Genomic DNA, 24,808 nt, shown 5'->3' with positions numbered 1-24,808 from the left:
TGGCTTTATGCCACATGTAAATATTATCCAAATGCTGGCCTTATACACTTCAGCGGATGGTAATTTCACAACTCCCTTCCTTAGTTACAGATCATGAAGGAAGTATTAAAAACAATCTAAATCTAGATCTTACTCATCAGATACACCTTTAATGTGCATGACACAAAACTCAACATCAGCGTTGCAGATTTTGGAGGTTGTTCAGAGACAGATGAGATCTGGCAGGTTGGGTCTATGCCAGGTTATTCCTTGACCACAAATTCACCCAACTGTGCCTTCAGAACGTGAGTTAAACTTTGTTCCTTGTTCTGAAAGAGTAAGTTCTTGGCAAGTAACTCAGCTTTTCTGTGACTGGGGTCATGTTGTGTAAACATTGTAAAGATAAATGGTGAATTTTCTGAATTGCTTGTTGCTTTTTTTTCCAGGAATTGTCTTTATTCCAGGAACATCCCAATTAACAGCCAAAGATATTTTATACCGACTCCAGGCTTCAGAGGCCAAGTGCATCGTTACTAGTGATACACTGGCACCTGCAGTGGAATCTGTCATGTCTGAATGCCATTTTCTGAAAACCAAATTAATTGTAGCCAAAGGGAGCCGAGACGGGTGGCTGAACCTCAAAGAACTCTTTGCGTGAGTACAGCTGTTTTATCAACATCTATGTGAAATAAAGGAAGCTGTGTTAGTCAGGTGATGACTCTGAGCTTTGGGATTCCAAAATACAGATGAGTTATATTTTTTCCATACCTCTGCCATCTCACTGTAATTACTTCGTTAAGTACAAATTCCTCCAGCATACTTTCTGGGAGCTGAACTCAAGTCTTTGAGCTTACTCAGCAACTTGCCAGCTTCTAAAATGTTTGTTTCCACCTGCAATCACAGCACAAATGCACAGAGTACTAATCCTGCAGTTGTTTGTGCTTGTCTTCTAGAGCCCAGCCTTATGTCTCTTTAATTCAATGAGATGATAACATTGCCATAACATCTGTTGGTGCCCCACTAATGTGGCATCAGTTATTTCTTCCCTTGACTGTCTTGATAGCCCAGACAGTCTGACAGTTCATCGGTATCTTGAACTTAAATGGTATAATACGTGTGTAAGACCACCTTGCCTGGCATCAGAGCCTGAATATGGCCCCCATTGACTTCAAAGTGGGAGACAGTATGTGTTGAGGCAGAAGTTATTTTTGCATCTACCTGTCCTACAAAAAGTGCTTTGAGAACCCTTGCAAAATAATTGTGTGCAGTCACTGGAATATGCTCTAGGTGCTCACGTTGTGAAAATTGTTATATACAGAGCAAACTTGTGATTAGCCAGATGTGCTCTCTAGCTCTTATGTGTGCTGCCTGATGCAACTATTTATTTTGTGAGATCATGTAGTTTGGGGCCAATCATTTTCCTGTTTATCTCCTAAACCTTAAAAAGTAGTATTTCTTTCGTGGAATGTAATAGCTATTATGTACTATTTCTTCTGAAGGGTGACATCTGCTGATCATAAATGCGTCAAGACAAGAAGTCAAGACCCGATGCTGATCTATTTTACTAGTGGAAGTACAGGCTCTCCAAAGATGGTAGTACAGTCCCACGGCAGTTATGGCATCGGATTTGCAACCAGTGGCAGGTATAGCTTGTGGTTGCTCCCCATGTACTGATTACATGATACAATCATTGATGGAAAACGGGACAGTAACAGTTACAGTAAATGTAGGCATTTTGTGAGCATAGGATCTTGCTTCTTCCTCACCTTCCCCTTCTCAGGGTAGAACACTGGTTATTAAAAACTTTTGTAGACTCAGTTGAGATCATCAAGCCATAGGGTTTTACCACTCACAGAGCTGACTGCAGAGTAGCAGTCAGGATAGCCTCCTTATAGCAAAACCAGATAAAGTTGAGTTCTTTAGTGTTATGTAAGCCTTCCCTGAGAACCAAAGGCCTTTGGACCATAGGATTGTATGTTTCAAGTCACAGTTCACTTGGAATCTGGCTTGGCAATGGTTTGCTTTCACTGAGCATCTTTCTCATTTGTACTTCCCAAGGTGTGAGAAATATTGTGAAAACCAAAAGATGCATTTCCTTAGGCATTCTCTGTTGAAAGTTGGTGGCATGAAGTCAACAGAAGTAATTTGTTTAAATTCCTAGAGAAATAATCTGCGATTTAGCTGATGTCTAACCCACAAGGTGAGGAAAGTGTGTTCCAAATGATCTGCTCAGCTTTTGAGCTTTTGGTCTGGATCCAGATTCTGCAACAAAGGCCAAGGATGTTTTTGCACTGTTCAGAAGAAAAACAGACACTTGAAATATTAAACAGGAGGAAACGAAGGGAAAAAATGTTTTAAGATTTTCTTAAATTCTTGCAAACTTTCTAAACAGCCCTACTTGGTGACACTTCATGTTCTAATGGAAGCCTCCTGTCATTTCCTTTAATTGTGCTGTGACTTGGACCTGAGTCTCTCACACTGTATGAAGCATTTTATTCCCCTCTGCTTTATCAGGTACTGGATGAACTTGACTCCCTCAGATATAATGTGGAATACCTCTGATACTGGCTGGGTAAAGGCAGCTTGGAGCAGTGTTTTTGCACCATGGATCAATGGATCATGTGTTTTTGTACACAGTTTGCCAGAGTTTAAACCAGCAGTTATTGCAGAGGTAAGCATAACACTTCTTTTGATGAAAGCATGGCTTATCTTTTAAATAAAGCTAATTTTTGTTGAGCTTTATTTCCATTTTGCATAAATGAAGCAAACAAGGTAGATTTCAGTGCATATGTACCAACTGCTCCATAGCATCAAGCATAGTACTTTCCACATTCCAAACAACTATCCTTCCCTTTGGTGCCTGGTAAGCTAGATGAGCAAGTGTTTTCCCTCCTGGTTAGGCCATGTGACAGGGCTACAGGGTGGAGGATATGTGGTGAAAGATGCAGGATAAAATTAACTGAAGATCACTGGTGTCCTGTCCAATACTTAGCCTAAAGCAAAGCTTGATTATGAACTTCTGGGTACTTAGGGAGAAGGGTGGGCATTGGCCAGTAAGAAGAGTTGGGTATGAACCTGAACTGGGGTTCTGCTATCCTAAATTTTATGTGAGTTGCCAGTGTGCCTACTTCTCCCCTCTGATTCACAAAACCAAACAGCTGGGCTGTTCTCAACATCAGCCTCGTGTGTGGAAGGGAGACCCAGACTGCCTCAGGAACAAACTTGGAAAAGCTTCATTCTTATTTGTTGTTTTCACTTTGCCTTGAGCCTAGGACAGCATTGCCTTGGGATGGAGGAAAGGATCTTAAATGGAACTACTAGCTACTCTCAGCAGTCATTCATTCACGAGTGATTTTTGTTGGACAGAAAATACTATTTTTTTCTACAGCAGTGGCATTGACTGGTACAACCACTCCATGGTCAGGATGTCTCAGGCATTCACAGTTCTTTGTTGAATGTTGAATGTATCTGGCATTTGTAGGAGTTGCATTTTGCAAACATTTTAGCACATAAGTCATGTTAACATCACCTGACACAGAGTCAGACTCACCATTACATTTTATTTTCAGCAAGGTAACTTTCTTTTTTTTCTAGACTCTCTCAAGATACCCCATCACCACCTTTTGCACTGCCCCCACTGCCTACCGCATGCTTGTCCAACACTGTCTGAGCAGGTACTGCGCATCTGTTGCAAGGGTAGCAGAGAGGCTGGGATATAATGCTCTGACAGCTCTGGCTGTTTAGTGCCTTATGTTATTTTTTCAGATAAAGGAAAACTAATCAGCAAAAATTTGCTCTCAGAAGAGAAGGCTATGTTCTGAAACATGAGAATATGTAGTCACACCTTCGGCCATTTAGGCTTCAGGAATGGGGTCTTGTTAAAAACAGCACAGAATAAATAAATTAGATGTATTGTAAGGTATCACTTCCTTTGAACTTATGGTTCACAGTTAAATTTAAGTCAACGAGGATTTCAGACAGCTCTGGATCAAGGAACTGTAGGAGTACAGTGAAGTTGTTCTATATACTTGAGAATGAAGTGATCATTTAGAGGACTTTCACATGCTGAGAGTTATTTGGCAGCAGTTGCTACTGGTTTTGTTACGCTGTAAAATATTCAGCTTATGAGAAGTAGTCAATGTGATTTGTAAGGAGTTTTCACACCTTTAGTGGTGTACTTACTCTTCTTGCACAGGACTTTCATCCTGAAAAAAGCCAGCCCTAATTTAGTAGAAAGCTCAGGCTCTGTGTTCCTATTTAGCCTTTCTTTTGCTTTAGAAAATTCTGGATTTGGTCTTAGGTATCGGGATTTAGCCACCTAATTCAGCTTTCCAAGAACACCTGACATGCTTGTTCAGATTGCTCTGGTCAGTTCTTTCAAGAAAACACCTTTGCTTGCTTTTTTTCCAACAAAACTTTGAAATTCTTTTTTGTCCTTAGCAATTCCCAGTGACACAGAGAGAAATCACATTGTCCTCAGTGGTAACATGACCAATCTAGGAGTTCAGTCCAGGAGCATGTAACAGGATGATTACTGTCATTTTCAAACTAGCTTGTAAAGTTTTAGTTATACTTTCTTTGAAAGTTGAGGGAAGCTGCCCAGGTAAAACCATTCACTGCTGTTATCAGAAATTAAGAAAATTATTTTATTTGCTATTTTTCTCAAGCTACAAGTTCATGAGTCTGAAACATTGTTTGTCTGGAGGGGAAGCACTCAATCCTGAAGTGATGGAGCAGTGGAAAATCCAAACAGGGCTGGATATCTATGAAGGCTATGGCCAGACTGAAACAGTACGTTCATTTTAATTCCTACAGTATGCCATTTCAAAGGTGACAGTACCCAAGGCACGATGTGCTTTGATAAATCAATGGAAAAGGTGAAAATAATGAACTTTTTAAAGGAAACTCCTTGCAAAAAGCATGCCAGAAGCTACATCAGATCAAATAACTTGAGCTTTTCGTCATCTTCACTTAAAAAGAAAAAATAAAAAGTAATTTGCTGTGGATATCACCTTGGCCCCTTTGAGCTTCTGATGGAAAGAATTAAATCAGTTCACATCCCAGACCATTCTGTAAGTGATCATAATGAAGCTATTATGAGTCAGATTTCAAGCATTCTCTCCTCTTATCCTTGAGATGGCCCCAAGTAAATTATCCCCTTATTGAAATAAGACGTGATCATCTTATATCTGCTGTCTTGCAAATTCAGGTGTTTGCAAGAAAATGCATTGGGGCAAATTTGAACATAAGCAATCACAGTCCACAGGGCTAACCATTCTTCCATATGATGGAGAACCACAGTGCTTTAGTCTTGATTCAGTCCTGGTTGTTACAAAGCCATGAAGAGGTCTAATGCAAGCTGATAAGAAAGCCTAGAAAATGCTGCAAGATTTATAATGTATGTTATATATGAATATATATGAATTATATGCATTCATAAGTAATATGAATACATATCTGTTATGCAGGTAACAATATGTGCCAATATGAAAGGAATGAAAATTAAACCTGGCTCTTTGGGAAAAGCTGTTCCCCCTTATGATGTGCAGGTATGTTGATACACTGCATCTGAGCTTAGTTGCAATTTGGGGTATGTGCATAAGGGGAATGCTGTCTGTGTCCTGGTCTGTCATTCACTAGTTTCAACACAAGTATTTCACAAAACTAGTCAAAGCAGTAATGGTAAGTCCTTACTGCAGATCATAGATGACCACGGAACTGTTGTGCCTGTCGGAAAAGAAGGCAACATCGCTATTCGAGTTCAACCTGAACGACCATTCTGTATGTTCTCTGAGTACTTGGTAAGTCTGACTTAGCCTCTCTGTGCCTGCTGAGAAGCTCGAGATACCCAGGGCAAAGTTACCTTACTGAGGAGCAGAATTTCATCCAGCATCTTCACAGGGTCTGTCTAGGTTATGTGAGAGCTTTGATCAGTACATCTGATCAAGAACACACAGGCAAGATATAATTGCATCTTGCACCATGAAGCAGGAAGTACCTTGTTCCGGACCTGCATCTGTCTCTTAGCTTTATGGGCTTTATATTGAGTGCATCACTCCCTTCTCTTCCTTTCCACCCCTATCCTTGGATCAAGAATAATGAAGCAAATCCATAAAGGCTTCTCTAATATGCCAAGAGCTCAGGGAGGGTTTCCAAAGAGCACAAATACCTTACTCCTTAATATCACTAACATCTTCAATGTTTCATCAAGTCTTGTGTTGTCAAGTTGCTTTTTCTTATGTAGAAAAATAGGTAAGTGTAGTTAATGAAGTTTTTCTTGTAGGCCACCTCATCTGTGCTTTGGTCTTGAAGGTCAGGGGGTGAAAAGTTTCTGTTGACAGGAGACCATTGTGGAGACCCCCTGCAATAAAAAATCATTTCTCTGAAGAAAATCAAATACATATTTTAGCAAAATGCTGTGTTGGATGGGCATTTTGAAGGATCACATCCTTTTTTTCTAAAACAGATATATGCAAATGCCATCTCTCATGCATTGCTTGTTCAAAACTGCTAATTAAAGCGACTCTTTTTTTTAATTGAACACGTAAAATAACATTAAATATATTACTTTGAGTCTAACTAAAAAATAGCCTTGATCATTCTTAGCACTACTGCAAAGTGAATGAATTACATTCCATTAACTATCAGATACACTTTTCTTTTTTTGAAATGTTGGTTGTTGTCAGGATAATCCAGAGAAAACTGCTGCGTGCATGTCTGGAAACTTTTATGTCACTGGGGACAGAGGGATTATGGATGAGGAAGGATATGTCTGGTTTGTTGGAAGATCTGATGATATAATTAATTCTTCTGGGTAAGTCAGTTGCTTTTAGATTTGATTGTTTGCCTGGTAAGAATGTTCTGTTTTTTAGCACGAAATACAATATCAAAAGACCAGCTGAATGACTAACTCGCTATGGCTATCATATTTATGTTTTCTCCTAGGTATCGTATTGGTCCCTTTGAAGTTGAAAGTGCCTTAATACAGCACCCTGCAGTCATGGAGTCAGCTGTTGTCAGCAGTCCTGATCCAGTTCGAGGGGAGGTAAAAAGGAAAAAAAAATAAAAAAGATGTGGAAAGAAATATATTTTATTCTAAGCATGAAGTTCTCTATATATATGAGGCTTCCTTGGAATGAAAAAGTTGCAAATTTGAAATTAAAATGACTTAAAAAAAAATAAACAGTCCTTGACAGATCTCAGAATTTCAGCATTTTCCTCTCAAAAAGTTTGAGGTGGAAAAAATAATGTATTGTGACATCTTATTGTCTAAGAAATAGTATTAGGGATTTTACTCCTGTTTTGTCACTAAGCACGTGGTAGCAGAGAGGTTTTTGTGTTTCAACATTCCAACATGTTTTTTTTTGAGGTGAAACTTTCAGCTGTTTTCTGTTCTAAAACTTCTGGAAAGTTTAGTAGTATATAAAATCAAGAAGAAGAAAAAAGTGGAGCAAAAAAACAAACAAACAAAAAGCCCTGTACTTCAGTTGGTGTCCTTTATTACAACTCATTCCATAATAAACAGCAATAGCCCAGGACATAGGAGATTAAGAACAACTTTCTTATATTTTGGTATTCAGCTTTAGCAACAAAAGTATCTCTTTATTCCTACATCTGGAAGTTAATGGAGTCCTTTAACTTTTGTGGTACAGGTAGTCAAAGCCTTCATTGTTTTGGCTCCTGCTTTTGTATCACATGATCCAGAAAAACTAACTCAAGATCTTCAGCAACATGTCAAAAAGGTGACTGCTCCTTACAAGTATCCAAGAAAGGTAAGTACACTACAAAAAGGTCTTCTAATTGTGTCAGGAACTGAACTGTTTTTGTCCATCCTCAGTTCCTTTTCAACTGCTGACTAACACTTTAAACATAGTTAGATAAAAAAAAAATAAATTAGAGAGTCAGCTGTAGCCTTGGGTTTGCTGTTTTCACTAAAAGAGCCCAAAAGGAAGAAGTGGTTCCTTACCTTTATCAGGGACTAGTCGTACTTTCATGAATTACAAGATTTTCACAGTGATTCTGATGGACAAGGCATTCATTCTTACCAATTCTTTCCTTGAGCTCTGTTTAGACTCTGAGCCAAAGCAAAGTAGAAATTCCTGCTGGCATCAAAGGAGTTGAAAAACAACAATAATTTGCTTTCATAATAGCTGAAGCACACACACCTTCAGGACTGTGGTTCTTGCCCCTGCAAGTACTGCCTGTGCAGCCCAGCTAAGATGTGTAGTAAGGAATTTCACCATCCCACCCCCAAGCTGTGCAGCTTCCCAGCTTTTTACTCTATCCATAATATTGGTATGTCTTTCCTTGCATCTCAAAGATTAATTAGAATTTGTTTGGCTAAAAGTGAGTATGCATTTTTGTCATTCAGGTGGAGTTTGTTCAGGCTCTGCCAAAGACAGCTACTGGGAAAATCCAGAGAAAGGTTCTAAGGAACAAAGAGTGGGGAAAAGCATAAGATTGATGGAAATGGAGGAGGAGAGGAAATTTCCATCATCCATACCAGTCATAGCTGTGTTTGGACTTGGCATGTTATCATGACCCAGAGCACTAAGAGATTGTATGGAAGAACAAGCTACAGGGGACAAAAAGTTGGTAACATTCATGTGACTTGAGGACATGTGATATTAGAACCACTTTTACCATTGACCCACAATTTTTCAAATGGAAGAAGATGCAAGTAATTGTGAATGAAGCATGAAAGAGACAAGGGAGAGATTGAAGAGTGTACAAAAGTTTATTTTATTTTTTTACTGGAATTAATATAAACAGCAGCTTTATTAAAAAAAAAAAAAAAGTCTACAACAATTTTTACTATTACAAATAAATAAGTTAATAAAAAAATCTTTACCTGTAATGAGTACATGCAATGATGAAGTGATACTCTCTTTTTAAAAACTGTCACTATAATATTCCCTAATTCTTTCTGGGTGGAAGGAGAAAGACAACTTCAACTACTTCTTGTCTTGATGAATTTGTGATCTACATAAATGGTTAAAAGGGGAGAAGAAAATATACAAAGTGCTTCAGGTTAAGGTGCAAATTATACACAATTTACAACAGTGTAAATGATTACAAGAAAAAGGTTACTTCATGAAAAGAATTGTACTGCCTGGTCAGTTTTGTACTATGTTCTGTTCTCATTATTTCAAAAGAAGCAAATGATAAAGTAGAAAGGGCTTCACTCTTGATTACTTCTTGATTAGTGTGTCCAGGCTTTGCATTCCAAACAATCTTCCCAGAGGTTTTTTGGGAGACATGTCCTGAAAGCTGAATGAACCACTGAAGATTGAACTGCCTGGAGTAGATCCTCAATAATGTCCACAACAAACAGGTCAGTAAATCATGTTTGTCTGAATTTTCAGTGGTGCTAATCACTAAGAAGAAGCAGTTGGTACTAAATCAGGAAAAATAATTTCTGATTCTAGCAGCTATTCATAGGACTTCGTCATTACTGAGCCCTTTTCTCGATTTTCTTGTTTCATTTTCAATTTTGCAGGTAAAAGTGTTAAGAACTGTTGAAGGCTTTCTCTCAATAAAACTTCACATAAATTTTGGCAGACCACTAGGGAACGCTGAATTTTAAATCTTTTTCATTTTGTCAGCTTTGAATACCCTTTCCAATCTTGAACACTGTTCCTAAATGTCCTCAGTCTCCTCTTTACCTGCTGTGGTGTATGTTTTGTCTTTACAATGCTCTTAAATCTATAGGCTTTAACTAAATCATAGAATTGAAGCAGACTGAGAAATGAAAAATGGCTTACTATGTTATTAAAAATAATAATCAAAATAATTAGGTCTTTCTGTTACAGAAATTAAAGTAGATCAATTGTTTATCATTATTAACAGTAGCAGTCACAACCTCAAGGAAAGGTTATATTTAACAAAATGCTTGGTAATTTTACTGAAGGATGTTTTCTTAAGTAAGAAAAATAGTTAAAAATGTATTTTTTAAATATATTATTCCAATATCCACTTGTAATATTTAAAAGTCCATATTTTACCAGTAAAACCTTTTCTTACATGAAGTTTTTCCACCAGTTCTTTTTAATAGGGTTTTGATTTAAAATGTAGGTATCACTTTAATTCTAAATTTCTGTTCAATAATCCTGATTCTGAAGTAGATGACATGGCTCTCCTGTTGCTTATCACAATCCCTCTGGGATACATACTGTAGTTGTCTGAATGCATGTGCTGGATTTTAATAAGTTTTGCTTTCCATTCCCTATATCAAACACCCCCTTGGGAAACTGATTCTCACTGTCAAGGGAAAAATTCCTCTTACTGCGTAAACCTAGTTCTTTTGATTTTAATGTATTTATTTGTTGAGTTGAGCACTGTTTTACCTACTGTTACTGGAAAAGATGCCACTTAAGGATGTAGAATCATATGAGGTGAATATAAAATCAAGTATTTTTTTCTCTGGAGCAAAGATACCGTACAGGATTATTTAAAACTGGTCAGTATTTCTCTTCCACAGTCTCCATGTAGCCTTGAGTACACCATGAATTACTGTTGGTTTTACCAAATTACGTGTTTGGGGTGGGAATGGGAGGCCCAACATTCCAGAAAAATTACATTTTTAAGCTGCTACTATATATTCTCTTAAAACAGGCTTTCAAATGTATTCACATTTTATTTGAGAGAGCTTTGTAAATCTAAGCAAAGCACTTTCTTTTTGGTCATCGAAATGTTTAGTGTGATTCAAATTGTTCTGTTTTTATCCAGTCTGGTTCTCTACATTGTCGATGGTTCTGGAGGTGCAGGTAACTCTGTTCATGCTGGAACCCCACTGATAGTCATGAACTGATGTTACTGGGGCTGGGCAGACCTGCTGGGGGTGAGCAAACATAGACCTCGCAGGGGAATTGCTGCAACGCCATCTCAGCCCTTCCTGTCAACTGCTGAGCCAAGAGCATGTTTCTCTTCAACTGCGCTGACTTCCAGGCACTCAGCTCAGCCTTGCCTCTTTGCTTATTCTACTGTGTTAAAGGCAATGGGTTAAATGTACTGGGTTAAATATTTTTGTAAAATTCGCCTTCACTCAGCAAATTAGAAGTGAAGAATCAGTAACTCTTTTTGAGAATCTCTGGTATTGCTATCTCCCAGCAGTGATATTACCAGAATGATATTACCAGTCGCTGAATGTTTTTTTTCATGGCAGAAGTGATCATGTGTTACACTCCAGCAGGTTTTGTGTAAGTACACGACAGTTCCTGTACGGCCTATATCCAGTAACTCATTTGTGCATATCTGGAAGGATTCTAATATCTTCACAAGATTCCTTTCTTCATCAAAGATCACAAAATGTAACAAGATGATGAAACATTCTGCATCTGGTTCACACAATTTTTATGCTGTCAATCATCATTGAAAAGATTTAAGTTGTGAAAGTCACCGGTATCTCAGTTCGTTCTCCTCATACGAAGATTAACTATTATTGTAACAGATTCTGCAAAAAAAAAAAGAAATAATTCCACTGTTAAATTAGTTGTTTTGTCTTGGGGAATAAAGTTTTTTATAAAAACCATGATCAGTGCATCAGAGGTAAGTGGTTACGGTTGAGGACATGGGACAAGAGATAACTAGAGTGTTGAATACAAAACTAGCTTAAAAATGTGGGACAAAGGGCAAAGCTCACTGTCTTTGCAGCTTTGCTCAGTCCACAGAAATTTAACATGTAAAAGAATTCAATCAAGAGCTTATTTATAATTTATTCCTAGCTGATAGATGGGTTCATCCTTGTAAGAACAGGGAAGAAAATAAGCTGTATTTCAGCAGTCATTCACTGTAGCTTATAATGAGCCTAGTAATTTGCATGTAGCATTTGAAAATGGAAAATCAATAGATGGGCCCTGATTTTGGAATAATCGTAGCCTACCAGGACCCCACTGTCTCCTGCTCTGACTGCAGGCTTTTCCAGACACAAACCAGGTTTTGCTCCATGCTTCAAAATGTTCGTGTATGTTTAACAGAAGCTTCTAAATAGCATTAAAATGGCAGTTTGGCAAGGTTCAGAAGCTATCTTTTGACTGCTGAAAATAATAATAAAGATGGAAAAAAATAGAAGAAAAAATAGCAGTGGAGAGGAAGAAAGTCACTGGACTTGAGAGCCTTTAGGATTATTATGGTGAGTACAGGTGGAAAAGAGAGGGCATTTACATTGAGGAAACAGAAACTGGAAATATCCTTTAGTTTCGTGTGAAGGAAAAGGAATCTCAGAGAACCAGCTACTGAGTGCACTAGTATAAGAATAAATAACCTTCTTACAAAGTAGACAATAACAAGCTGATGTTGTGTTTGACTAAAGAGAGCTGCGGACCATTAACAGCCCCAGAGAGCACACTGGGAATCTATAAGGTTCAACCAAGCTACAGAAAAGATACATGATGAGGACAGTATATTAAGTCCTTAAAAAGCTGTTCATATAAGATACAAGAAAGCAGGCTGGGGAACTTTGCATTTAATGAAATTATTAGAAGCATCAGTTTTGCTGCAAATCGCCTAAGTGACTCCAATTAATAATTAATCTGTTCATAACTGAATCATCTTTCTTTGGATAGTTTCAAGGTGATACTTATCTTTTTCATCATTTTTGTTGCAGGATTCATCACAACAATTCCATTACCTTTCTTCTGTAGTCTGCAGCATCTACATACATCTTCTGCCATGAAGATATTTAAATTACCAATTCTAAAATCCTTGTGGACTCAGAAACCTCTGTATAGGACTTTCCATGGACACTCCAAGCTGCTTGCCTCTGATGTGTATTCACAGTATCAGGCTGTCAGACGGGGTGAACAAGAAATACCAAAGTACTTTAACTTTGCAAGTGATGTACTGGACAAATGGACTGAAATTGAAAAGGTAGACAATCTTTTGTTGTGCAGATAAGATCCGTTAATTCATTTGAAATAAATATGTTTTGCTTTTATTTAAAAAATAATAAGTTGCTAAAACTAATTTGCATTAGGTGATGATACAGAATTTCACTGCTTGCTTTATTTTTTAAAAACGTCTCTGACCCTTGGTGCTCTCTGTGTAAGTAGAAGAAGCATTAGTAAGACCTTTATGACTTTGATTTAACCTTGGAATGGCTGTGCTTATTCTTTCCACATGCCATAATGTTAGATGTTCACATCATAAAAATAAGGGTAGTTTAACAATAATAGTGCATACCAGGGAAATTTCTCCCACAAATGTGTAATTGCCTTGTTCCAAGGTAGATTCTGCTCTGTAGTTGGTTAACTCCTCTCTTTCTGAGCTTTCGTGCTAGTCCTGGTATACTGCATTGTCCTGTTTTATTTTGTCCTCTTTTTGTGCAGTTTCTGTGTATTAGTATTCCACAACTCCATCCAGAATATCAGGGATATGAGGTCAAGTGTTTCATGTTAAGTGTTATCTTCTTTGGAGCATTAATGCTCAGCATGAAGCTTAAACTGGAATAGGATTCAGGCTAGGACTTGAGTCTGGAGACAATTGGGCTGGTAAACATTTCAGGTTCAGAAAAGGGCAGTTTATTGGGAATATATGAGCATGATCCATAGCAAGTCTTGCACAAATAATAGCTCATATGCAAGTTGTGAGACACTTGAATGCTCCATAATTTGCAGATATTTATGCTTTAGAATTCCATGGCCTTTTGGAATAAAATGTTTTTGTTTTGAATCCCTATGTCTTACAGGCTGGAAAAAGACCATCAAACTCTGCTTTTTGGTGGATAAGTGGAAAAGGAGAAGAAGTGAAGTGGAGCTTTGAGGAGCTGGGCTTCCTGTCACGGAAAGTGGCTAATGTGTTGACTAAAGTATGTGGACTGCAAAAGGGGGACAGAATTATTGTGGTCCTGCCACGAATCCCAGAATGGTGGCTGGTGAATGTGGCTTGTATGCGAGCAGGTCAGTGAGCATATCTGAGAGTAGTAAAACTGGTTAATAAAGTAATCATCTGAAAGGATCAAGAATTGTTTATAAAGAAGTAATATAAATTAATAATGCAGCTACCAATTATGCAGGCAGTCCTGAAGGATTTGTACTACGTGCCATAGGGTGGGTGGCCTGGAAGCATGGAGATGGCAGAAGACAGGGAGTTATGGAGGTCAGCAGATGGGTCCACATTCCATTTCTTACAGGAGAGCAGAGCAGCTCCATTACTCCACTGTTAATTGACTTGGGAATGTCAGGGCAAATTCATCTTAGAGGTCAGTTTGGGAATAGTTAGTAGTTTAGGTTCTTAGAAAAGGATCAGATGTAAAAAATGCTATCCCAAACTAACTTTATTGCTCTTCCAGGAATTGTCTTAATTCCAGGAACGACCCAATTATCAGCCAAAGACATGTTATATCGACTCCAGGCTTCAAAGGCCAAGTGCATCATTACTGATGACACAGTGGCTCCTGCAGTAGACTCAGTGGCATCTGAGAGCCAGTTTCTGAAAACCAAGCTGATCGTGTCCCACGGCAGTAGGGAGGGATGGCTAAACTTCAGTGAACTGTACAAGTGAGTATGCATTAGTGGCATTGCAGTCATGATGCAGAAAGTAGACATGTTCTCCACAAGCACACATTTAGAAGTATTCATCAAATGAAAATACTTATCCAATAACATTAAGCCTTAGTGGTGTTAATCCATGACTGCCTGATTGCTGTTTTCATATCAGAATTGTTTGCTAACAGTAGTTGTTTGCTAACACCAGTCTTATTCCAGGAAGTTTCTACCCTCTTCTTTCTAAGGGAAAGTCTGTTATTGGGGAAAGCGTAACTCGACATTATTTAATCTAGTTTGGTTAAAAGCTTCTGTGAAGCGTATTTGAAATAGGGGTTGCAATGTGTAACCCATCATTAGATTCTGAAACCTGTGTAAAGTAACCATTGAAGTCACAATTGCATTCTGTGTTTTAAAGAAACCAATCTGCTGACCATTCCTGTGCCAAAACAAGGATTGAAGATTCAGTGAATATCTTCTTTACCAGTGGAACCACAGGTTCTCCAAAGATGACTGAACATTCCCAGGGTAGTCTTGGTTTCAGACCCCTGTTAAGTGAAAGGTATGAAAGGTTTGAGCCTGATTGAATGTGAGATAATTGGAGCTGCATATAGTAGAACTGTTGAGAAGTTACCAAGTAAGAAATACCCAATTGTACGGCCACAGTCCCTCTTCCTCTAAAATCAGGTTAGAAATGCTTACAGATTTACAGGTGAGTAGGATCAGCCCCAGTGTTTCCATGTTCCAGTGAATATCTCCTAGCCTTTCTTTAGAGTGGTTCAAAGGGCAGCCATCAGCTGGGAATATTCTAGTGTGCAGTACCGAAATATATCATGCTGTTTGGGCTATCAAAAGTTTTGTTATGTGTGTGGATGAAGAGAGTCAGAGTTTATGTTGGTTACACAGATCATCCTGGTCCCTGAGCAGACTTAGAACTGAAATATCTGGTGTCTAACACAGCATCCATGCATGCTTCTGCTTCAGCTCTATCTTCCTCCCTAGTGTGAAGTCACTTCATTGGAGTTCTTTCCCTTACTTTATCCTATGTTATGACTGACTTCATATATGTATGATATATTTATGTGTATATATTTCTTTGTACAAATATGTACTTAAACCTTAGATGCTCTTTTATCCCTGAACTAGCTCATAAGATGAACTTACTGAGAGTGGCCAGTACCCATGTTGCTCATTAGGAGATGTGGTTTTTCTTGGAGGGGGTGTGTGTGTGTGTGTGTAAGGGGTGGGGAGGAAGGACATGGCTCTTTTTTTTGTTGTTTTCTTTCATTAAAAAAAAAGTTACCATAACCTTTTTTTTTTTTTCCTCCTGTGTTAGGTACTGGTTGGATTTGACTCCATCAGATGTAATATGGAACACAGCAGACACAGGCTGGATATTAAATTCACTGACATCTGTTTTTGATGCCTGGGTTTTTGGATCATGCATCTTTGTGCATCAGCTCCCACAGATTGAATCAGCAACCATCCTAAATGTAAGGAAGAAATTATGGATATGTGTTAATCTGCAGAAAGGGAGCAAAAAGTAATTCTTAACTGCATACAAAGATTTATTGAGGGTTATGTCCACTGTTGCATTCAAGATACTGTATCCTTTCCATAAAGCCTTATTAATGTTTTTAATATACACAGAAGGGGCCAATCCTGAGATTCCCTCATATGTTTTACTCATAGCTGGTGAGCATATGAGTGAAAATCATCCCAAAATCAGAACTAATTGCTTACGTATATTTCCAGTCACTGTGGAGGTAATGTTGCCTGGCATTAATGCAAACTGAATCTGAAGTGATTCTCTGTATGTACTGGCCAAGATGAAAGCAAAAACATCCCAGTAATGTAGACAGGCTTATTCTGCCCATGCTTCCAGCTGTGCAGTCTGGGTGTTATGTAGGGATGTGAGCATGGGATTTTGTCCAGTCAAACATACTGTGATTCTCAGCCTGTTGTGGCAAGTTTAGGGGAGTTTCTTACCCAACAGAGAGTATCTGGTGCTCTTGCTTAGAAGGGAGAGCTTTTGTCCCCTTCTGTACATCACCTATGTACTGTACATCCACAAAGCAGATTTTTTTTTGGTCTGAGCTTCATATGTCATCTTGTTTAACTCACTAGACTCTCTGCAGATTCCCTATTGACACTCTGGTTGGTGTTCCAACATTGTATCGCATGCTGGTGCAAAATGATCTCTCCAGGTAGGTTAAGAGATTATCTACCCTAACTACCCTTTAGTGATCTTCTGGATCTGGCTTTTTAACTAGTAGTAATTCAGTTTAAAATATCATTTATGAAAAAACAGTCATACAAGATGTGTCAGTTTTGCTGAGCTTTATGATCAAACATAGAGAAACTTGATGTTTTCCATGAGAAACTTGAGACTTTTCATTACTGAACTTGAAAGCAAATCCCAGAGGGTATGAAACTGAGCGCCTGTAAAATTCTGTTCTCATTTTCAATTACCACATTAATTGTCCACTGGGAAGGGCTGTCATCCTAGAAAGTCAGCATTAGCATAACTGCGGTGTAGCAGTTGTACATCATCTTCTGTTCCAGTTTCTCACTGACAAATGAACTGGCACCATTTGTACCTTCTCTCTTCCACTTTCTCACTTGGACTTTTGCTGAGGGTCAGCAATCAGGCCACTTGCTCAGCAAGTTGATCTGGGGTTAGTTACAGGCTTATGCTTAAATCCCAACTGACTTCAGAAAAAAAGTTTTCTTTGTTTTCCATGTGTGTCGACCTGTGCTAATATTCGTTTATAATGTTGAGTAAAGACTGATATCCTTGTTTTATTGGGAACCCAAGGATCGGGAGTCCTTTGATTTCCCTCCTTCATGGGAATAACTCTCCCCATAAACAGCACCCCAGTGTTATTTGCTTACACTTGTATGCTGTTTTTCTGCTCCTTCTTTGACCTGATAGATGTGTTTCTCTTTGTTTTTTTAACTCCATGTGAAGTTACAAATTCATGAACCTGAAGCACTGCATGAGCGGAGGAGAACCGCTAAACCCAGAAGTTATGGAAAAATGGAAAAGCCAGACAGGGCTGGACATCCATGAAGTGTACGGCCAGACTGAAACGGTACATCTATAGTGTCAATATTCTGCTAAATATTTGTAATTCCTTTTTGCTTTAAGATGCTTTTAGTTTCAAGAACACTGTTGATTCACATTTCTGTGAATGTTTTAGTAACCACCTCTACTGATAATCTCTGACAGAATGCATTTTCACGGTTGTCCTCACAGAATCACACAGAAACATGGATAGCTGGGAGAGGATGTGCTCTAATATTTCCTTAAATGTCGTTAAGCAAATTCTAGTTGACAGTGACAGGAAAAATGGCAGAGCTTGAAGCTAAGGAAGAAGATTGGCTAGTAGAGGATACAGATTCTTTGCAATTAGTGGCACAGGATACTTTGTTTCTTGATCTTACTCATTTCTACCATACAGCACTAATATATAGGATTCTATGTATCTTAATTCCTTACTTTGAGATTATTCTTCAAAATACACTTAATGAATTGAATGTGAATGTAGCAGTTTTTTGTGACAAATCTTTATTTTGCTTTTTATTTTTCAGGGAATAATCTGCTCTGTTTTTAAAGGGATGAAGATTAAACCTGGATCAATGGGAAAGGCGGCTCCCCTTTTTGATGTTCAGGTTTGTTGGGTACTCTAGATTTTTTTCATCAGTTTGGAGGGTTATTTATTTTTTTGACTCAAGTACATGTTGTTTTTCATTCTAGGTTGTAGACAAAAATGCAAATATTCTGCCTCCAGGACAACAGGGGGAAATTGCTGTCAGAATCAAACCTATAAGGCCACTTGGTTTGTTCTCTGAATATATAGTAAGTATTTTCCAAAACAGCAGTCTCCCCAAAATATCTCCAGTTCCTTAAGGATTATAAAGGCCCGATATTTTTCACCAGTTTTCAGGTTTGCTGACTCATCTTTGAGTCCTGACCTGTAGAAGCAAACTGGTTTAGTAGAGAGAATCTGAGAAGATGCCCTTGAGAACAGAGGGGAAAAAATGTGATCCAGACTTCACTTCATCGCATTCTTTGATTCAGATATCGGGTCAAGGACTTTAAAACACAGATTTGAAAACCCAGCCTGAAACATTTCCCTAACATCCTCACCACTTACCATGATCTCACTAAGGAGTACTGTATATTCACTATACACTATCTGAAAAGCTAGATAAATATTTATGGTAAGGATTGACCAAAAGATCGAGAAATCTAGAGCAAAACCGAGTAATTCACTTATTTGGATTGGTGAATGTTAGAAAAGCAAAGAGAAGAATTTATTTGAGATTGAGTTATTTTCAGGAGTCAGTTTGTGTTTTTTTTAAAACCTGTTTTATTGTATTTTATAACAAAGTCAGTAAAATTCTTCAAGAGCCTTGATTCAAAAAATTAAGTTCCAATTAATTTAACATTTTATGTGTTATAGCATAATGCATAGCTGATACATGCTAAAAATTTAAATGACTGTTTGTGAACCAATTCAAGGATAATCCTAAGAAAACTGCTGAAAGCGAGCGTGGGGATTTTTACGTCACAGGGGACAGAGGGACTATGGATGAAGATGGATATTTTTGGTTTATTGGAAGAGACGACGACATCATCATTTCTTCAGGGTTGGTTTGCATGCTTCCTTTCTAAATCTGCTGTTGTATAGTCTTACATGTTACACTTCAGGTGAGCTTCTGACACAATGACCTTGTGAAATGCATTGTCCACTTGCCTTATGAATGCTCACATTTGTTATTAGTTTTTCATAGACCAGCAGTGTCATCTTGGTCATGTATCTGTAACAATTTCCCCTGCAACATCTTATCTGTTTCAACACAGCGAAAAATTCCACTGGCAGTGGAGGGATTTTAATCTAGTTTGTTTTTTAGCTGAAATTGAAGGACACCTCTATCAGAGTCAAAGACCATTGAAACATTTTCTTGCAAACATGTTGAAATGAAACAATTTGGTATTGTATGATGTGACACCGTAACGTGACATCAGCTGGTACTGCAGACCCCAGCTATTGGGGTGGGTGTAGGCACAGCTCAGGAGCCACCAGGAGAGCTGGGGGGAGATGAACAGGTATCCACTGCCTCTCTCCGAGCAGTCCTCTACCACATGATCACCATGAAATGCTCCTACCTTATAATACAGTTAGCCTTCCCATTCTGCCTAAATTAGCTGTATTTGTTTTTTCTCACTATGCAAATTTTAAAAAGCCAAAACATTTGGTACTGGTTTTCCAGTTCATCAAATCAAATCCTTTGTTGTTCTTTCCTTACCTAGGTATCGCATTGGGCCATTCGAGGTAGAGAGTGCACTGATGGAACACCCAGCAGTAGCAGAAGCAGCTGTTGTCAGCAGTCCAGATCCCCTCAGAGGAGAGGTAGTGATGCTGAACAGCAATGGGGGAAGCAATATGTTTAAATATATAGCTATATAAAGCAAAGTCCCTTTGCTGTAATGTACAGCTGTAAGGCAGTCATGCCATGATGGACAATCCTACTTGGGATGACAGGCAAAACTTCTTCCTGTTTACATTCTCTGTAGAGAGCATTACAGTGACATTTGCTTTTCTCTCATCAGACTGCTTGTTATCAAGCACTTTCTACATACGGAAACTGTTGTTTCTGGCTGTCTTGGTATATCCAAAGTTATACTCTAACTGCCCTGACATTTGACTTGGGCTGCCTGTGTGGGGAAAGCACAGCCCTGTACTGGGACGATACAGTCCTACTGTCCTTAGTGTGAACTTCAGAGAAATAGAATGTCCCTCAGCTTCTGGGCAGCCTCTGCTGAGACACTCCTTGTTACCCCTGTCTTCTTGACATCCCCCTGAGATCATGGAGCAAATCTTCCTTATGTGTAATGGGGACAGGAAAGGTTTTTTCTTAAACTTTAAACATCCTTTTGCATGTACATGCGCAGAAGCTGGGCACAACCATTAACATACACTGTGCTGGTTTCTCTCCTTCTACCTCTTGCATGTTATGACTACTTACTGGTAACCAATGTGTCAGGTCTTAAAAACTGACAGTGCCAGATCGCTCTTACTGACCTTGTCTTACAGGTTGTGAAAGCGTTTGTGGTCCTGTCTGCCACCTTTTCATCCAGCGACCAGGAGCACTTAGCTTGTGAATTGCAGGAGCATGTCAAGAAAACTACTGCTCCATATAAATATCCCAGAAAGGTAAATGTTTCTGTGGAGAAACTAAACTAGGGCACCCTTCCGTAAGTCACGGGAGAATTATAATGTGGATTTTCATTGTTCACCTGAAAGAGACAGTGGTAGGGGCTCAGCTAGAGCAATGGCTCCAGAAAAATCTTCCTAAATAACAATAGTTCATGTAAAGTATTTGTTTAAATCTCACAAATATTTCTAGGCTTTGTATGATATCCTAGTTAGATCTGCATGTTCTAAGTCAGGGTCACAATTGCAATTCTCCATTTTTGCATTTTGTCTGGAACTATGCACTCTCCAGTGACTTCAGGGGTAGCACCTGACTGAGTCTGAGTAAGTATTTATCCAATGGTCCTCACAGTTTACATGTAAGAGGAAAGTCCAGGAGGATGCACTTCATGTTTCTCAGAAACTGTTTTCCCAGCACTACAAGAAAATTACTGCCAACAGTGCTTTAGTTCACACGTGTAGAATGCGTAGGAACTAAGGACCATTAAAGACTTGGTGCCAACACCATCCCTCTTCTCTTCATTTTGTCACTCATTTCTGTCCTCTGATATTGTTTAGGTCTTCTTCATCCTTCTGTTACAGTATCCAGTTTGGTTAGCTGGGAGGCAGCTACACAGATGTTTGGCCATCTAGGCAGCCAAAGAAATTTACAGAAGATCTGCATTGTGCTACCCTGATTGGGCATGGTCTTGATCCTTTATACAAGACATTCTTACTGATGGGAACCCTCCATGTTTTCCACATATCCTGAATGCCTTTCTTGGAAAACCAGCTCTATAGAGAACATACTACATTGTCTTCTGTCTTTTTTATTTAGGTGGAATTTGTCCAACAGATGCCAAAGACAATCACTGGGAAGATTAAGAGGCATGAATTAAGGAATAAAGAGTGGGGACGGATGTAACATTGTTTGGAACTTCACAGAACTTCTTTCATTCCACTGTTGCTATATTTCTCTGTTACAACTGGCCTGGTTTGTTTTTGTCAAATGCCTGAGGATCAAAACATGTAGATAATCCCAAAGTATGATGTTTGCACCTGCTTGCAAAACTTCTAACGTCAGTGCCACTGGTTCAGTTCCTGAAGCACTGCTGGGAGGACAAACAAATCATACAATTCCATTCTAGTCCTTAATATCCAAAAGCTCAAAAGAACTTAGCTGGTGACCCTTCTCTTTTAGGGAGCATCCAAAATCAGTGAAGAGATATTGCTGATACAGATTGTATAGTTCCAACTTGCAGAAAAAGACAGACATGACTTTGAGCTGTTCAAATGCCACATGCTCTAAAGTGAATGCAGTCCTCCTAATGTTTAATGATGGAAAGACTCCCCTATTGATCCTCAGCGTCTTATATGCTTCTTCCACAAATACTGTCTAACATGGACAATAGCTTCATTGCTCACCCTCTATTCTGATCTTCACATGCAATAGACAAAAGCTCCCGTACCACTTGTGGTCTTTAAAGTTTGCTGTTAGGCAAGTGACGCACTTTGTAGAACAAATCATGGCTCTTAGCCATATTAGCCACTTGCTGCAGGACCAGGCTCTGTCTGCAACGTAGGTAGAGGTGAATCCAGTGAACAAACTTCTGTGATCTGGTTTGGATGATCATGTCAGTTTAATATTTAGCTCTTCGCTTTATGAAGAAACATGTATGGCAGTGTACATACTGTTCCTTCAGTTGCACATGCAATAGTGGGCCAAGTTTTAAGGCTGTATTAGTTCTTAACTGTTCATCTTCAGGCTTGTTGATTTTATGTACTCAAAGACTTCATTTTCTAGCACGAATTTTCATTAAATCATGAAAATACCTTCAGTGGGCCTCTTGTGTTCATTAAATAAGAGGAAATTGCCGGAACACAGCAGCATCTCAGGGCAGGAAAGAAGGTCTTCTACAGCTGTCTCACTGCCTGGAGTTCTGTGTCTTCTGCGCTGTTTTAAAGTGAGATTTGGAGAATGCTAATTTTGAGAAAATAAAGCATTTTATTTCTTTAGCTTAAACACTTCGGTTATGTCAATGAAACAATAAACAATTTATGTAGCAGCAATGGCTGAAATGAAAGGAATCATTAATAAATACAATGTTTACATAATTCTTTTCTGATAATGGCTTCATTTTCTTAATGCTACTTAGTATTTCACAGAGATTTCATAACACTTTTCACTATTTCACTCCCAAGATTTATAGAAGTATGGATTACATAATTGTAAAACTAGTCATGAGTAACTTAAATGCAGTTGTTTTGGCACGTCACTCATCGCTGTCTCAAGCTCTTATTTGTACCCAGTTCAGTTTCCCTTAAAAGTTATGTACTGCTGGACCTACCAGGGACTCTGCCTCTTCTAGATCTTTCTGCTTGGTTTCAGACATTAAGTGTTTTACTATCGCATGCCCAGCCAGATGCAAAAAGTATAATCATAAGCAGGTGTATGCGTTGGGATTCAGAGACCCTAGAAACTATCCCTGGCATTGCAATTAGCTGTTTGGGCCATTAAACTCCAGGAATATTTGAGGGTTGGTGGGATTGCTTTTTTTTGTTGTTTTTTTTTTTTCCATCCATCACCAAATTGTAAGGGCCCAAAAATCAAGCAGCTAAATTGAAAGTTGGGAAAGTTAAAGGCCTGTAAAAGATCTAAATGAAACTGTACCACACCCACCATAACAGTTCTACCACTGATTTCAATGGGGTCAGGAGTCTTTTGACTCAAAATTCAAGTTTGTCTCGCTAGAATAGTTTGTGCCAAGCTTCAGTGCCTAAATTATGACCTACTTTAATCCCTTATTTAGCTGACTCTAGAAGGTGGGTCTTTCTTGTTCTCTAGTACCCATTTTTTTGCATGAATGGGCTAGGATCAAAGTCAAACATATTTTCAGGTTATTCATTCTGCTGTAGTCTGCGAGGTACCCTGCTCCATGCTGCAGCAACCTCTTAATAATTGATGTTCATTATACTCTTATGTCTCATATTCAGGGTAGATGGTTTGTTTAACTGTCCTCTTCCCAAGATCCAGAGAATCACAAATAAATTTCCTCTAATCTGTGCAGAAAGATTTTGGAGACATGGATTTACAAGCAGTTGAAAGCAAAATCTCTCTCCAACACATGGCTGTTTTTTGGAGCCATGAAGTTTGAAATCTGACTGCATTGTATCATTCTAGCTGAAAAGTACTGTTTTCAATAGACCAGCCTTTGTCTTTCAGGCCTCTTTTCCAGCCCTGTGATAGCCCAGCTTCAATTTAATGTTATTTTAAGAGACAATGAAATAATAGCTGCATCTGAAAAGGTGTTCTGTATCAAATATATTTTTCCTGTTAGCTTTCTGATAGCTTATTTCCTGAGGTTTTAGCTTCTCATCCAAAGCCTATGGAAGCAACATGATGACTTTATTACAGGAGTGCTTTGCTATGATAAGGTTGCAAATCAAGCTCCCCCAGGCGTTAATGCTGCCAGTGCCTCTGAATATTTTGCTGAACTTCTGCAAAGTCAGTACTGTTATATTTGGATTTCAAAGGAAACAGAAATGGATCATAAGGAAGAAGCTGTTGTGTCCTTGGGGCTCTTTGGTCTTCAGCCCCTGCTTCAGAAGATAAGTAGCCCTTTACTCTTTCTGTGGTGTTTTAAGTGTGTTTAGAATGGGCAACACAGCTGTTCTAAGGATAGGAGACAAGTAAAACAACTGATTCCACTTTTATAAAGAGACAAAACTTCAGTTTCAGCTGGGAACAGGTTCCTCTGTATATTTTACCCATAGTGGTTAGATCAGTTTTTGTCTGCTTGTTTCTTTTTTGTTTGGGACCATGGCAGCACAAGTCCTGAAAATGCATTGCTACAGATAAAGGTCTAGCAGTTTATTTTGGCAAAATTCAAAATTCACATTTACGTTGGTAGGATGAGAACCATGTGATGAAGGGTCTCTTGAACTCCAAGCACAAACCAAGTAGACTTTTGAGATAGGTATGAGCATGAGACCCCATCTTTTGTTCTAACAGTCTCTCTGAGGTAAATGCAGTGAGAATTTGAGATTGTCTGCAGTACTGAGGAATGATCCTTTCGTGTATGGTGCTGTCATAGACAATGAGAACTAATAGTTGTAGAAAGTTACAGTGCATACTCAATATTACAG

The 24,808-nt window shown here is 38.6% G+C and overlaps 2 protein-coding genes across 13 annotated transcripts in view; both read left to right on the top strand.

The window, feature by feature from the left end:
- The window catches only part of LOC311445039 (acyl-coenzyme A synthetase ACSM4, mitochondrial-like), a 184,677-nt gene extending 175,371 nt beyond the window's left edge, over positions 1-9,306 (top strand). For 7 of the 10 annotated variants that reach the window (XM_084536670.1, XM_084536671.1, XM_084536674.1 and 4 more), the window contains 11 exons: positions 426-633; positions 1,479-1,622; positions 2,494-2,650; positions 3,574-3,653; positions 4,647-4,770; positions 5,448-5,528; positions 5,679-5,780; positions 6,666-6,793; positions 6,925-7,024; positions 7,632-7,751; positions 8,351-8,849. In XM_084536670.1, the coding sequence (XP_084392796.1) occupies positions 426-633; positions 1,479-1,622; positions 2,494-2,650; positions 3,574-3,653; positions 4,647-4,770; positions 5,448-5,528; positions 5,679-5,780; positions 6,666-6,793; positions 6,925-7,024; positions 7,632-7,751; positions 8,351-8,437 (1,331 nt within the window). In that variant the 3' untranslated portion in view covers positions 8,438-8,849. Of the gene's footprint in view, positions 1-425; positions 634-1,478; positions 1,623-2,493; positions 2,651-3,573; positions 3,654-4,646; positions 4,771-5,447; positions 5,529-5,678; positions 5,781-6,665; positions 6,794-6,924; positions 7,025-7,631; positions 7,752-8,350; positions 8,850-9,185 lie in introns of those variants that run through there. The other 3 variants (XR_014698172.1, XR_014698173.1, XM_084536668.1) reach the window with 3 other exon arrangements.
- LOC311445040 (acyl-coenzyme A synthetase ACSM4, mitochondrial-like) lies at positions 9,177-22,741 on the top strand. Of its 3 annotated transcripts, XM_084536675.1 has the most exons (14): positions 9,177-9,313; positions 12,584-12,846; positions 13,664-13,874; positions 14,267-14,474; positions 14,878-15,021; positions 15,796-15,952; positions 16,587-16,666; positions 17,431-17,554; positions 18,054-18,134; positions 18,220-18,321; positions 18,988-19,115; positions 19,780-19,879; positions 20,564-20,683; positions 21,501-22,741. In XM_084536675.1, the coding sequence occupies exons 2-14, from the start codon at positions 12,649-12,651 to the stop codon at positions 21,585-21,587; spliced, it is 1,740 nt and encodes a 579-aa protein (XP_084392801.1). In that variant the 5' UTR covers positions 9,177-9,313; positions 12,584-12,648; the 3' UTR covers positions 21,588-22,741. The 3 variants fall into 3 exon arrangements, 2 of the variants coding, with proteins under 2 accessions (XP_084392801.1, XP_084392802.1); XR_014698174.1 differs by lacking the exon at positions 21,501-22,741 and having other exon boundaries at positions 19,040-19,115; positions 20,564-20,679; XM_084536676.1 differs by lacking the exon at positions 9,177-9,313 and having other exon boundaries at positions 12,117-12,846.
- The last annotated feature ends 2,067 nt before the right edge of the window (positions 22,742-24,808 follow it).

This window comes from Aythya ferina (genome assembly GCF_964211825.1).
Source record: "Aythya ferina genome assembly, chromosome: 15".
NCBI lineage: Eukaryota > Metazoa > Chordata > Aves > Anseriformes > Anatidae > Aythya > Aythya ferina.
The sequence above is the reverse complement of the archived record's forward strand: the minus strand, read 5'-3'. Positions and strand labels throughout refer to the sequence as shown.

Bases quoted from the DNA above. Each gene is read 5' to 3' on its own strand.
- LOC311445040 (XM_084536675.1), top strand. From the start codon at position 12,649: ATGAAGATATTTAAATTACCAATTCTAAAATCCTTGTGGACTCAGAAA. The intron at 17,555-18,053 runs GTACATCTATAG...TTTATTTTTCAG, and splicing joins TGTACGGCCAGACTGAAACG to GGAATAATCTGCTCTGTTTT. The intron at 18,135-18,219 runs GTTTGTTGGGTA...TTTTCATTCTAG, and splicing joins CTCCCCTTTTTGATGTTCAG to GTTGTAGACAAAAATGCAAA.